This window comes from Cavia porcellus, unplaced genomic scaffold (assembly GCF_034190915.1).
Source record: "Cavia porcellus strain 051 isolate PalLab524CR breed Dunkin Hartley unplaced genomic scaffold, mCavPor4.1 scaffold_21, whole genome shotgun sequence".
Classification (NCBI taxonomy): domain Eukaryota; kingdom Metazoa; phylum Chordata; class Mammalia; order Rodentia; family Caviidae; genus Cavia; species Cavia porcellus.
The window spans coordinates 61,465,914-61,481,418 of record NW_026947504.1 but is presented as its reverse complement, the minus strand read 5'-3'; the positions used below and the strand labels follow the sequence as shown (position 1 = coordinate 61,481,418).

General features: G+C 38.0%; 1 protein-coding gene across 1 annotated transcript in view; it reads left to right on the top strand.

Moving 5' to 3' along the window:
- Nucleotides 1-15,505, top strand: part of Cpb2 (carboxypeptidase B2) — a 56,503-nt gene that overhangs the window by 27,475 nt on the left and 13,523 nt on the right. The window contains exons 5-8 of the mRNA XM_013141224.3: nucleotides 2,576-2,677; nucleotides 4,762-4,866; nucleotides 10,673-10,783; nucleotides 11,683-11,776. Coding sequence (XP_012996678.1) covers nucleotides 2,576-2,677; nucleotides 4,762-4,866; nucleotides 10,673-10,783; nucleotides 11,683-11,776 — 412 coding nt within the window. The remainder of the gene's footprint in view (nucleotides 1-2,575; nucleotides 2,678-4,761; nucleotides 4,867-10,672; nucleotides 10,784-11,682; nucleotides 11,777-15,505) is intronic.

Genomic DNA, 15,505 nt, shown 5'->3' with positions numbered 1-15,505 from the left:
AAAGTTTTCATTTTGAGTAGGGTGGGCAATGTGTCTCTTGGTCCTTCATTACCACACAAGGGTTTCTCTGCTCTGCCCACTCTTCTACAGCGAGGACACTGGACAGTTGACACCTGGGTGCACAGTGCTAGCTGTCACCTGAGCCTCATGGCTGGGTTTTAAGACACACGTGTCCAGTGCACACCTGCTTCGGAGGTGTGAGTCGGTTGCTCAACTTGAGCACATCACTGACAAGGGGTTGCTTTCCAGTGGGGCTAGCGTGTCACTAAAGCAGGCCTTTTGAAATGTTAAAAACTTTTAAAGCAAAGCAAGCTTCGAGTTTAATCAAATTTTTAGGGTTTCTAAGCACAGTTTTACTGAATTGTCTAATGGGTCCAGCTGTTTTCTTCTGCTTTGCTTATGCAGCTGGGAACAGGCTGGAGTTAACACACTGGGAATTTTGCACCCTCCTGTCTTTCCTCCCGTGTAGAACATTTCTTTCTTCAATTTCCCAAATTCTTTTCTAGTAAAGCCCAATTCTACCCCTCCCTTTGCCTACCGTTCTTGTTTTTGTGCTGGCTGCAATAAGCCAGCTGTGGTTTTATCTTGCCACTTTGACTTGTAATTGCCATTTGCAGTGTGTTCAGTTAGATAACTCATCATTGTAGACAAACTGCAACCTCCCAGAGCAGTGCTATAAATCAACATAACGTTTATAGGAAAAAACAAAAACAAAAAAAACCCTCCTTGATTAAGTTGTGGGTGTCCAACATTTATAGTCCATATCTGGGGTCCTTTGTGTCCTAATTTCCTCTTCTTAAAAGGACACCAGTCAGATTAGATTAATACCCATGCCTACGGTCTTGTAATTTAACTGTCTAGCTTCAAATTCAGTCACATTCTAAGGGACTAAGCCTTAGGGCTTTTGCATGAATTTGGTGTACACAAGACAGTCCATCTGTATGACATTGCAGAAAATATTTTGGACTTCTTTTTCCCATTCTTTAATCCTAATCCTTTTCATGCAGTTGGTAAGAGTTGTCTTTCTTCCAGGAAATTCCTAAGTCTTTACTTGCTCTTCAACAGTGATTCTGGATCAGCCCTTTCCATGCAGCGGCCTAACAGGAAGGAGGATTTTCTTCTTTTGGCTTTGACTTACACCAGAAAATCTTAAGTAATCTACTGCACTATGAAAAAAACTTGCTGAGCTCACGTCCCACCTGCATTAAGGCCCCTCCTATCAGGTCCTCCTGAGCAAGACTGACAGGGTTCTGAGTCACGTCAACTGCCTCTGTTGCACATGTCCTTTCCCATAATTCATCCTGTGATGAGTCTATGGATGAGATTCAGTCCTACACATTTCTTCAATGAAGAAAAGGCTACTTCAAGTCATGCTGGCACATCTGCTGCACATATGCCCTGGTTTGCAATTTTGGAATTTTCCTAGGCAGGTTTGGGGGAGGGGTGTCTTTGCTTTTCTTATCTCTGCCTCTGTGTAATACACCTGAGGCTGGTGACTTGGCTCAGGTAAGTGGTTCAGGTGAGTGGGAGTGGAGTGGTCCAGCAGCAAGTCGAGGGGAGCGTGCCCTGGCCCCAGCTCAACTATCTGTTTTACTCTGACAGACTGTCTTACCGCTGAGTTGATGGTGGCTTATCAAGGGTACTTTATGGAATGTTTTCTTTTTCTCAATAATGATAGTACACACACGGGGTCCACCACTCTAAGAAAACCCTAGGGTAAATGGGGCTCAATTTCTCATCAGCTAAGATTGCTATCTCAAAACCCTCTAATAAAGTTCCCAGAGACAAAGTCAAGAGTTGATCATTCCCATATCAGAAGGTACATGGTGGTTAGTATGGCCTTTGGGAAGTTGTTCTGTATTAAAATATGACCAAATCCAATCCCAGAGATCCACAAACACACAAGAATTTACTTCCTGCTTGCATGAAGATTCTAGCTCACCATCAGTCCCAGAATTTTTGTTTTTTCCTCTCATTGTCACTATGACATAACCTTAAATACCACTATACTTTGACTAAGAAGTTCAAATAACATTTCTCGTGATGGCATTGTTTTCCTCCAGCTGTCTTACCTTTGCCTCTTTCTGTCAGGCTCACTGTGTCTGCACAAGCACTCAGTGGGAAACAATAGCACTGCTGTTCCTGCTGGGTAAAGGCAATGCCCCAGCTGCCTTAGTCCTGAACAATGAATTTATCTTTTTTTAAGTCTCATATAAACACAAACTCTTAAATGAGCAGTAAAAAGATCAGATGTACAGAGGCAGGGACTAGATGTAATGAGCTTTAAAAATAACTTGTAGGATCCATACTGTAAAGCTCAATTTTTTGACTCTGTTATATACTTCTTAGTGTTTTTTTAACTTTCTCTAAACTTTTAACAGTTGTTAAAGTTTTAATTTTATTAATTTTCTTAAACAACAAAAGAAAAACCCTACCCCAATATTTTTGTTCTTTCTTTCTTCCATCTGCAAAGATTTTAGGTGAATGTCATTTTTTAAGAAGCCACCTGCTTCCTGTAGTCAGGGAAATACTTTGAACTTGTCCTGTGTCTAACCTCTGATTTCTGTTTTCATAGATCTACTCTTGGATAGAAGTAATAACTGAGAAGCATCCTGAAATGCTTCGAAAACTTCACATCGGATCCTCTTATGAGAAGCGTCCACTTTATGTTTTAAAGGTATGTTGTGAGAAGAATCATGATTCTTTCAGTTTGAGAGGAGGGCTCAATTCTCCAGTGCTGTTTGTTATAACTAGAAATGTTTTTTCTTTGAGCTCTAAATGTTCTCATCTTTAATATCCACCTATTTAGATGTCAGTGATTACCTTTAAATATTTCTTTAATAATGAAGTGATGATATGAGAGTGGAAGGTCCAATTCTAGATTTGACTGCCTGTTTATGTGACAGTAGATGAGACATTTAATTTACACCGGGCTTCAGCACTCACTTTCCTAAAATGATGTAGACCAGTTTTCAACTCTGTTTTATTTGCATCATTACCACTTCAGACAGACTGACTTATTCTGTGTATGAGAAAAAGAGAGAGAGAGAGAGAGAGAGAGAGAGGCATTTGTTAGAAACCAAAGTAGAAGCAGAACAATCAAACCTAGAGAAAGATAGAAAGCAAGGAAACGCTGGAGTTCTTTGCAGTAGGGCTCATTTGACGTCTCTGCTCCAGTCACTGTCCATTGGATTGCAATATACTGTGGGAAAGAATCTGATCAACTTACCATACCTTGGATACAGTGTCTTCTCTCAAATTTGCCTTAGTAAATGCTCCTATACTGAATATAGAATTTTAGGTATAAGGGCTATAGTGATTTCCACCTGTTTAGAGTTTTTGATTCTGTGGCTCTGTTTTTTATTTTGTTCCTTAAAAAAATTTTTTTAAAAAAAGCTCTGGAAAAAAGTGTGATTACTGAAAAACACATCAGATTTAGTAATGTCGAATTTATTTGCATTGTGATTAAGTCCCTTCAGTCATCCAAAAATAAAATTTGGAGTCAAGAGTTTTCAGTTTTAATCAGTCCCTGGCAGGAACTTGCAGCACAAACTCAAATCAGAGTGAAGTGTTGGGTCCTATTAGTTGCTCAGTTGGTTGACTGCATTAGGTCGATGTAATGGTTTATCCACCCATGATGTTTACGCCACTCATGTTGTGTGTGCTTCTTGGAACTTGTGTGTCTGGAACCTGAGTGCATGCCTTGGAAAAGCGTGCACCCTGTGCACATTAGTCCTAGTCTCACTAAATGCAGAATGTACACATATGTAGGTCTCTGGGGTTCCTTCATATTCCAGTGTCAGAAATAGTGCCACAAATTTGCTCTGCAGTTAGATATGTCAAGCATGGCAATTAATCTGGACAAGTTGGAATTTTCTTGACATCAAATAGGTTGGCAGTCTGACAGTTCCCTTTGCCTGCATAATTTGGCCGTTAGAGGCCACTTGACTTTCTTCTTCACTTTGCTGCTGCATATCAGAGTGGAATATGGAAATATTTAAATTTCTGTTTTTCTTCTTTTAAAATTACCACTGCACAGTAGTTAGATTTTACAGTCTTCTCCCTTCCCTCAGTACCCTAAATTGTGTTGTAACTAATTTTTAAAGTCAAATAAACTATGAATAATTTTGGAAATGTTCTTGAGAATTCTTCTAAAGAATTCAAAGAATATCACTGAAAACTGTGGGAATTCTTGTTCTAGAGATTTAGCGTCTTAGTAACCATGATGCTGTGAATTTTAATATGGTGTCTGATCCCTGATCTATTGGTATCAGTTTGTGTGAAGCTACATGTGCAGTCCTTTTTGTGTGAGGTGGGGAAATAGTCTATGTGTAAGAATTATGCACTTCAGGCAAAATGATGGGGCGTTTCTGTTCCTGTTATATCTCTACACCTCCCATGGAAGGTGGAATATTGTTGTAAAATCATATACTGAAGTAATCAGATGGCCCAAAACAGTGTCTGCTTCTTCTATCTTTCCACATGCAGCTTTCAGTGACCAGTTAATTGTGGGAAGATAGAGTTTTAAACCAAGATTCCAGGCCACGAGCATTTGTCTGACCTCACACTAGCCATGTGGCTTTAGCTATGTCATTTTTCTCACCAGTTTTTAATATTCCCTGAAAATTCTCAAAGGAATACTTAAAGCAATGCATATATATTCTGTAAATATATTAAAAGGATTAAGTATAATGCCATGTAAATAAAAACTGTTATACTAAGACTTACGGATTTTGCTACTTTTTGATTTTCTTTGAGCAGGTTTCTGGAAAAGAACGAACAGCAAGGAATGCCATGTGGATTGACTGTGGGATTCATGCCAGGGAGTGGATCTCTCCAGCTTTCTGCTTGTGGTTCATAGACTACGTAAGTACTCACATTAGGCCAGTATTCCTGAGTGGGGGTCCAAGATCACCTGTGTCAGAATTCACAGGGTTGTAACTGAAATGCATTTGCCCACTTCAAATCTTAGTACTTGACTAAAAATGTGGAAGTGAGGCTTGAGAAGCCACAATACTGACAAGTTTTATGAGTGACTTTTATGCACATAAAGTTTGAAAGCTGTGGTTTTAGTATGTAAATTGCTTGTTACATAATTGATCTTTTTATTTCTGCTTTTCTATCTGAGGCTTAACACTAGGAAATAGCTAGTAAATAGTATGCTGATTGTAATATTTTTATTGCATAGAAGAAATGTCTAAAGCAGTTATCTAAGTTGGGTCCTTATTTATATGTTTATTAACTTATTTGAATTGGTTAGACACCTTTTGATACAGTCTGGCCTTGGAAACTAAATATGAAGTGTACCCTTACAAAAAAGATAATGCTTTTTCCTGTGTCCTAAAAGGGAATTTTGTTTCTGAAGAAGAGATTGGTATGAAAAAGGTGACATATAATACTAGTGGCATGCCAATAAAGTAAAATATAGAGTACTTATAATCCTCCGTAACAAATGAAAACAGTAAAAATTATACTTCAGATCCTATGAACTGGGTATGCATGTCCTCTACTCTTATTATATGTCTTAGTAACTTTCTCATCACTGTGACATAATAACCAACGCCTACAACTTAAAGAAGGTGAGGTTGATTTTGGTCTGTAGTCAGCTGTCTCCAAGACCCAGAAAGGTGTGACCAAGGCGCATGGCAGAGGAGCCCGCTTATGGCATGGAGACCCAGAAGCAGAGAGACTATCAAGGGAGGAGTAGTCAGGAAGGAAGGTAACCCTTCAGGCCATGCCCCAACACCTGCCTCTTCCCATCAGACTCCACTCCCAAAATCAAGTCAGCAGTAAGCCTCCATAATCCAATCACCTTCTAAAAGCCTCACCTATGAGCACATGAAACTCTTGAGAGGACATCTAGATCTAAAACCATGACAACTGATGTATACAAAGAGCCATGCACTGGAAAAGTAACTCAAAACATATCTTTCCGGTTATAGTGATTATAATCTTTTATTCACAAATAAACAATAACATAGATGAGTTAGGAAACTGAGAGTGTCATTAAGATCTGTCTTAACAAATGAGGTGTCCACTGTCACTTCACTCATTTTCCCCAGAGAAGCACTGCTGCAGCTACAGAAACGTTCCCAGCCACAGTTGAAGCTACCTGGACCAAATGAGATTGGTTTCGATTTTCCAATCTCTTAACGGAGCTCATTTTCTAAATGTGAATCTTACTCATGTTGGGGCGCTTTAATGAAGGGAGCAGCAGTTAATGGAGAGAGAAAGGTACAAGCAAGGGAAAACACTGCTTTTTCATTCCTTGCTGAATCTGAGAAGGACTGGAAAGAAACTTCAATCCACGTTGGCTGTAATTCATGTCGGAGGAGTTGCTCTTGATTGCTGGCCCTCTTAGCATTACATGTGCCCTTCTGTTATACATTCTACCCTTTACCTATTTGCTTAATCTTTCTAATATTAAATTATTTATAAAATTTATGAATTATTTATAAACCATAACATTTGTGAAAAATTATTTCTAAAATGCTTAGGAGAGTCTACCCCCTAGAGAATCAACAGAGAACGAGGTATAACTCAAGGATTGTACAATCATGTATTTTGCCAACAATGTAAATCAGATTTTTGTGGCTTGAGTTAATATAATCAACATGTTCTATTGAATGGACATTTAAGAAGTTCCATCTCAGCCTGCCTAAAACTAATCAAGACCATCTGACTCTCACGAAGTTGCAAACCACTGTTAGAGGAAAAGAAAAATAAAATATTTAACTTTTAAAAAATATTTGTTATGGTTAATTTTACTTTAAAAAGTATTCTCAAATGTGAATTGAAATTTTAAGTTTTAAGTTTCTCTCCTTTCTACAACTCAGTAGGAAGGAAACTGCAGAAATTTGATAGCCTAGTTTCAGAGAAGCTAGTGACCCACTTTGGGAAGCATGTAGCAAGCTACTTTTCTCTGCACCTCACCTTCTTTCTCAAGAGGTCAAAGTCACATGCCTTCTAATTCTGCAAAGGAGGAGCTGAGGCTGATTTTTGTAGTCAGCACTGCCACATCCGAAACCCAGCACAGGGTCTAGAACATTCTAAGATCCCAGTGAACGTGTGCCGCTCATCACCCCTGGACCGATGCTTTCTCCATAAACTTTCTCATCGCTCTTCCCTCTGAACTTCTGTTCTGGAGAAATTTTACAGAACTGCACACTGAGTAAACACTCTCCAACTTCAGGGCCTCTGCAGAATTCTCTCTGCTCTCCTCACCTTAGCCACTATGCTGCTTCACATAGCTCCACCAAATCAGAGGCCGCTTTTTCTTACGCACCATCAAGTGCTAAGAGGACAGAAGCAGACCAGAACTCTCCATCCTAACATTGCCAGGGGGCTTCTCTTCCTTGAACTTCATCTGGTTGCATTATTCCTTTTTCTTTTTCTTTTTTATTATTATTGCCATTTACTGGCCTCCAGATAATTCCCTGAAAATTGTTCATCACTTTTTATTTCCTTCCAGCACTTAAAATCTTTCTGAGTGAACTCAAAGTTTGTGTACCAGATCTATCTACTAACCCAACTTCTCCCTCCTTTGAACTCTGCATTACCAAACAGCCCTTTAATTCTGACTTACGAATTTCTTCCATGGCCATTCTCTGAGCGTCCAAAACAGTGCTCTTTTTGATTCCAGATATGGCCATGAACAGCCACAAGGAAAGATAGAAAAAGCCACTTAATCTGACTTCTTCATTTCCTCTCCTGTTTCTTTCATTTCTTGTACCTGCTATATATGGTCTTTTAAAACTTTAATAGATATCTAGCCCCTGAATATTGTTGTTACTTTCTAATTTATCTTCTCCTGTTCTGCGAAGCACTGAAAACCTCTCACCTACCTGAACCCTCAGCTTCTTGCCTCCCAACTTTCCCTTCAGAGGTTTCAACCCTAAACACATCCAGAATTAACTAGTCTTCTTCAGAGCCACCTTTATGGTCTGTTATTTATTGTAGTACTGATCGCATTGAATTACTACTGCTCTTTTTCTTTTTGAATGAAAAACAATCCTGAAGTCATTATTTGTTCTCTATAACTCAACAGATCATGTAATGCACATAATTAGTGTGTTCTCCATCCCCTTTTGGAATTTGAAATTTTAGTTTTTGTTTCGAGTTTGGCTGAAATACAAACCTCAGGCCCAGGAGGTATCTAAATATTATCTACTGTTGTGCTAAATATTACATTGCTTTGGATAATGTCTGAATTAGGCATATATAGATCATTAAAGACTCCTTACTGGTGTAGTAAAGACCACTCGACTATATTTCTAATTGTAATGAGCATAATAGTTTATTTAAAAGCCTTCCATGCATGTCTGATATGCTTTCATGTACTAATTTATCTCTGTCAAATGTTAATGGTTTATCATCTTAGTAAGTACTGTTACTTAGGACCATATTAAAGGGCAAACCTTTAGCACACTCTGAACAAGGGGATGGGAAGACCTGGGAGATCTTATGCCACAGCAGTCATTGTACCCTTTACCTCCCTCCTCTCATCACTCACTCCTGGGAGCCCTATATTCATTCATTCATTCTTTCTTTCTTTCTTTCTTTCTTTCTTTCTCTTTCCTTCTCTCTTTCTAAAGAGTGGAACCATGATTTAACTTAGGTTACTTGCCTTGTTGATGTCATAGCTTCGACAAATATTTCTGTGCTGTCTTTTGTGTGTCAAGCAAAATTCCATAATTCCTTTAGCTATCCACCTCATTAAGGGTGATTCGTTCACTAGATAGATGTAAAACCATACAGTAAATACATCTGCATAGTATTGTGGAAAAGCACTAAATAATGCATGTTTGGAGAGGCCCATGATACACACATTGGAGTTAACAGTAAAGAATATTAGATGTACAGATAAGTTCAAGTTAGCTGAAATGTGATTTTTAAAAATCGCATCTTTATCACAGTTGAAAGTTTTCATCTCGAATTACACAATTTGTAGTACTTTACAGGTTATATAGTTTAGTGACAGGATTAGGTAAACACATTGTGTGTTTCTGAAGTGCAAATAAGTGAGAAAATTCACATCTTGGCATACTTTAGTAAGTAGTCACATTAGTCACAATCACTGAAGAATACCTCTTTGGTTGCTGTGTATCTATGTAACCCTACCCATAGTTAGTTTCTACAGTGATGAGAAAGGAAAACAGGTTGAGATATCACCATTAGACTCTAGCTGATTAGGAAAATATCCAACTCAGCTCTGCCTCTGTCAGAGCTCACTTCTCCTAAAAGCATGAAAGTCTTCCTGGCACTTGACTTCCCTCTGTTCTATCTTTAAACTATGGCATGCCCCTTAGAATCTGGGTTTTATTTTGTTGTTGTCCCTCAGATCATCACCACTTCCTGATTGCCTGGGGTCCTCATCTCTGAATATACCCCTGGCCTCAATAGTGCCTTTAGGCAGGCTCCAAAAGAGTTACCGTTTTCTAGGACACCTAGATACCCATGGGGAAGAAAAGGGGGAATACTCCTAGCAGGTTTTTGGCAGTGGTGGTGGTGATGAAAATGTTCTGAAATCAGCTAACAGCGAGAGTTCTACAACTCTGTAACTCTACTAAAAACTTGTGAATTTTATACTTTAAAACTGAATTTTCTGGCATATCAATTATATCTCAATAAACCTGTTAAAGAAAAACAGCCGCCCCTTGCCCTGGGATTGCTGCTGCAGCCACACTTGAAGGTGGAATGTGACACACATAGCATAGGCTCTATGTGAGCGTTCACTCAGTCCCTTCCAGGGGAGTCCTGATAGAAGGAAACTGCAGGTCAGCTAATCAGCTCTCTCCTCTCACTTTTTGCTGAAAGACTCTCTTTCAGCCCATGGCAAATGTAGAAAAATAAAGAGAAGCAGATGAACAAATCTACCATGCTGCATCTATTGAACATGAAACCAACATAAACATTAAAATGACAAATGTTTTATTATTTTGAAAGTAACTGTTCTCTCATATTATGCTAAGGATAAATGCTATATTCTTACTGAAAAATGATACCGACATAACTTTACAAATTGGTAAAATGTATTTAAGTGGCTGCTCAACTATTTAAGATGTTTTTTCTCTGTTGATAAAATTTTCTTTCTTTCATATAAGTTTTTATTTCTCACCTATAGGTTTTTTTAAATTGAACAAACAAAAAACTGGTATATTTCTTTTCTCTGTCTTATAAGTGATTATTTATGATAAAGAATTTTAATCTGAGTCTTGTGATTTTTTTCTTTTTGAGACAGGGTATCATTATATAATTCAAGGTGGCCTTGAATTCACTGTAGAGCCCAGGCTAGCCTTGAACTCATGGCCATCTTCTTGTCTCAGCCTCCTGAATACTGGGATTACAGGTGTATACCAACATACCCAGCAAAGCTTTATGGCTTTACTAAACAAATGTTTTTGCTTTTTGATGGATCATCCAGAAATGCATCGTTATATTTTCTGTCTTCATTATATAGGAAGACTATTTAGAACACATACAAGGGAGCCATTTACCAGTACTTGGTAGCAGACCTTATCCTACATTCAGTCATTTTCAGGAATAACACTCTTCCTGAAAGATGAAGCTTCTCAAATTGCTTTTTATAAAGAAAAGCCTATATGAAAACCCAGAAGAAGTTTAAGTGGACCTAAAATTAGATATTCTTAAGCATGCTTCATTTAATTTGTAGGTAACAGAATTCTATGGGAAAGAGAATGTGTATACCAATCTTCTAAGACACTTGGATTTCTATATTATGCCAGTGGTTAATGTGGACGGTTATGACCACACATGGACAAAGGTAAGCGAAGACAGAGACAGCAAGCCATATCTCCTTTTGGAGTGAAGGGTATATCCGCTGCATTATACACAGGATCCTGAATCTTGGCACAGCAGTGTTATGAAAAAAAATTTATGTTCTATTAGGAAAAATTTCGAACATACAGAAAAGTAGACAAAATTGTATGGTCATAACTTATGGAACTATCACACATATTAAGTGACAATCAACCCATGGCTAATTTGTTTTATCTCATCCTACACTCGCTTCCACCACATCCACATTATTTTAAGGCAAATCCCAGATACCATATCATCACTTTACTAATGAGTATTTGATCATGCATCTTAAAAAGAAACTTTAAAAAATAACCACATTATAAAAAGAGAGCATTGAAAGTCATGATTTACAGTTTTGACTTGAGATATCAAGTTATTTCACTCTTTTTTAAGGAGATCAAGATGAACCTGTGATTAACACTAAGTTAAAGGAAATACGATTAAACAAGGTTAATAAGGAGCCTAGTGGGAACAAATAAAAATTTTTATTTACAAGGATAACAATTCATCCAATATTACCATTTTGTTTGGTTCAAATTAATTTCAGTTAGTGTGATTAGGAAGTGGATAGAAATGGGGATCAGGGGCTGGGGATTTAGCTCAGCGGCATAAGCACCTGCCTTGCAAGCAGGCGGTCGTGAGTTCGATCCCTGGTACCGATAAAAATGAAAAAGACAAAAAAAAAAAAAAAAAAGAAAAGAAAAGAAATGGGGATCATGTGAAAGGATTCATATTAAGATAATGAGAGGATGAAGTCATGAGACGAATGGGGTTCAAAGAGAGAAGCTCTGAGCCTCAACCCCTGGACTTATGCTGCAAATATGGCCACCATGGTTATTGTTTCCTGTTTTGTTTATTTAGAATCGAATGTGGAGAAAGAACCGCTCCTTCCATGTGAACAATCGTTGCATTGGAACAGACCTAAACAGAAACTTTGCCTCCAGACACTGGTGTGGTAGGTTGTTAGCTTTATGTGTAACATTGTGTTTTCATTAGGAAGGTGAGAAGCCTGTGAATGTGAACTGATTACAGGGGAGGCCAGTTCAAACTGGGAGGTAATTTGAATAATAAACTTCTGAGGAAAATGTTATGCTATAAATGTTGAATACAGTCAGCCATTTACATCAATGTCTCCTGCCTGTTTGTTTCATCTTTAAGATGAAGAGGTTGTATCAGTTCTTTATGATATTTTCTAATTTCAGTTTTTTGAGTTCTTTATATATTCTAGATATTAGTCTTCTATCCAAGGACTCAAAAATATTAGACCCCTGAAATTAAAATACCCAATCAAAAAATGGACCACTGAAATGAGTATTAACATGTTTTATATGAAGTACAAATGTCTAATAAATATATGAGAAAAATGTTCATCTCTAGCTGTTAGAGAAATGCAAATTAATATAGCACTGAGATTCTATCTTACTCCAGAAAGAATGGTTACCAGAAATCAAGTGATAACAAATGCTCGTGAGCTCTCTATATTGTTGGTAGAAAAGTAACAGGAGCCCTTATATACTGCTGTAATAAGAGAGGAGGGCTTCAGTGCAGAAGCCCTCAGTTCAACCCCCAGTACCCAAACAAAACAAACAAAAAACCCCACAAAAAACAAAAACAAAAATCCAGACACAGCTACCAACTAAACCAAGCAATGACGTTAAAGCACTAATTTTGAAAGGTGCAGTGTTTGTTTCTCCTGGGGTCTTCCTCATGAGCTGGTGGACATCTCTGTTCCCCTCCCCGCCAGGGCCTTTTCTCTATGCACGAATCTGCCCACTTGACTCAGTCTCTCCCTGTCCTTAGAAAGGGATCGGTCAAATTGGATTTGGGCCTCACTTCCATGATTTAATTTAACCTTATCTCCTTAAAGGGCCTATCCTAAAGTTGTTCTATGGTCCCAACATATGAATTTAGAGGAAACACAATTCAGTCTCTAACCAGGGGACACAAGAGGACGTCTGGTGTAAGCTGCTTAAGACACTGCCACTCATTTTCTAAAATATTGAGTAAAAACTATAAAATTTTTGCAACAATTGCTTAGGCTGGGCTCAAATTTTGTGACCCTCCTGCCTAAGCATCATAGAGTGCTGGGATTTACAGGCATGAGCCCCCACATCTGCCTTATTTCTAAAACATTTATCATTCTGAGTAGAAAGTTTATAAAAGCAGTATTTACTCATTCTAAGGCTGCTCCACAGCATCTAATAAATTTTATCTACTTTCTACTTCTATGTATGGGTCTATTATAGTTATTTCACTGTGATTTTGATTCCACGTCTATCATTGAAAGAATGCTTAAATTTAAAGGGTATCCCAGGTGTTTCATGGTACAGATGAGGTCCCAGAGGCTGAGAGAAATGTAGACTTTGCCCTGATTACCACAGCTGCTTAGGTAAAGTCTCAAATTAAGTTTTCTAACTCTTTAGGGCTTTTTCTGTTAACATGTTTGCAATCTCTAGACTGAGGAATCAGAATGAGAATCTAAGGCTCACCAGCCAGAGTTAACAAAGAAATCGTACTGTTAAAAGGTAGTGTGCTTCTAAAAGGTAGCTCGCCAACTAAATGTTAGCAGGTTTGGGAGTGCTCACCTCTCCTTCCAGATTCCACGTTTCTTGAATGAACTGAGCAAAAAGCAAAGTTTATTGGAGAAAGTAAGAGTAAAGAGTGGGCAGGAAGCTGGCTCTGCAGAATGAGCTTGGGCTGAGCAAACAGAAAAAAAGGCAAGAGCTGGGAAACAGCGTGCACTACCATAAAGTTACCTTAGCAAAGTGTTCATGCACTGGTGTGTCCTCTTATGCTAAATCTTAGGGAAACCCAGGAGAACGTCTACGTCTGGTTCCTGAGAGGCAGTACTGGGCTCCCACACTTCAGGCTGACCTCAGGTCTAGGCCATCCTATTGAAAACCTGCTAGACAGGTTTGTTGTTGTTATTCTTTTAGGTAATTTTAACATTCTTTGAATTTTCTCAACATGTTCCTTTACCTTAGGATCATGTTCCTGCTCTTTTACTTTCTCAATTAAGCCAATTTGTAGAATTCAGTATTCCTGAGGAATTTTGGATATGATGAGTATGGTAGGGAAGGAACCTAAATTTAACTAAAGGAATGCTGATGTGCATTGCCTGGGTAACTTCAGCTGAGTCCTGGAAGTTGCAGTCTTCTTACAAGTACGATTTTTAGGTTGTTTTCCTTATCTCTTTATATCTGTCTCTTATTTCTTTTACCCTACTTCATCTCCCTCCCTGAGACTTTGATTTTTTATTCTTAGAGGGCACAGAAGGCCCAGTGCTCTGTCTTTATGTAACTGCTTCTGGCTGCAGACGGGTATTGATCCTGCCTAGCTAAGGATCAAAAATCTCACCCTGACTGGTCTAAAAAGGACAAAAGAAGATGGACTTTGTTGTCTGATGATCATCTTTTCATAGTTTGGAAAAGGGGACAAAAATATTAACAAGTCACTGACACAGCTTTACTTTATGGCCTTGATAAACAGGCCAAGGCTGAAATTAACAGAATATTGATGAGTAGTGGATCCAAAAATGGTAGAAGACAGTAACATTTGACACAGCTTTTCATCTTTAATATTAACCTCTATTTGTTTGAAATATTTACCTTAATACAATAGAAGTTTAAGACTTCTGTTTTCTTAATAAGAGATCTAATGTCCTCTTATTTTAATTATAACAATGGTGAATGGATTCTCTAAATTTACATACCTATTTTTTTTTACCACTGAGCCATTAAAATTTTTACTCTAGAGCTCTTTTGTGTAGATTGAAGATCTTTCATAATGACTGACTCCAGATAATATAAATATAAAAAGTGTGAAGTAGATAACAGAAAGTGTATGACATGAAAAGAATGGCTAATAGCTAGAGAATTTATATTGCCATTTCTATTGTATAGGCACAACTATACAAGAAACTCAATCTTTACCTAAGAGGTAATTGCAAATACATCCAAATAACATACTAATATACTAAGAGAGGTGGAAGGACACTTTTTTGGCATAGCTATAGTGATACCTCAGTTCATCAATTTAATTAATCCCATGATTCTGGAAAAGATGCCCACATTGTGTTCCTATGGGAAAATGGCTGAGGTCATATTCATCCCCAAAATTTTGCCAAATGCTTATTTTTACAACTATAAGTTATAGGTGCAACTGGAGACTATCAGCGAAGGCTAATACACTTTTTGGAGCCCCCTTCTTCATAGCTAGCTCAGCTTTTAATACTCTCTCTTTTTGCCTCCTCTGTGTCTGTCTCTTGTCTGTCTGTCTCTGTCTCTGTCTCTCTGTCTCTCTCTCTCTCAAAAAAAATATATATATATATATACACACTTTCCTGCTGCATGTTTAAGGTCAAAAACAACAACAACAACAACAAACCCCAGCCCATTACCTGTGTTAATTTCTCTTTCTCTTTCACTCTAATATGCACATCTCAAGGTTAGCTTGTTAATTTAAAATTTTAGGGCCATGGGTACAGCTTCTTAGTCTTTTGTTTTTCCTCTACCAGTTGTGCCATATGTTAGGATGAAGCACAGTTTCTGGCTGACTACATATTTCTTCTTTTTAATGACTCTCATTTTAGCACAGTGTATACTGGTTGACTTCTGTCCTCTGGGTCCAACAATCCTCCTTGTTCAGGAGGTTGGGTGACTCACTGGAATTGTAGTATCCTTGA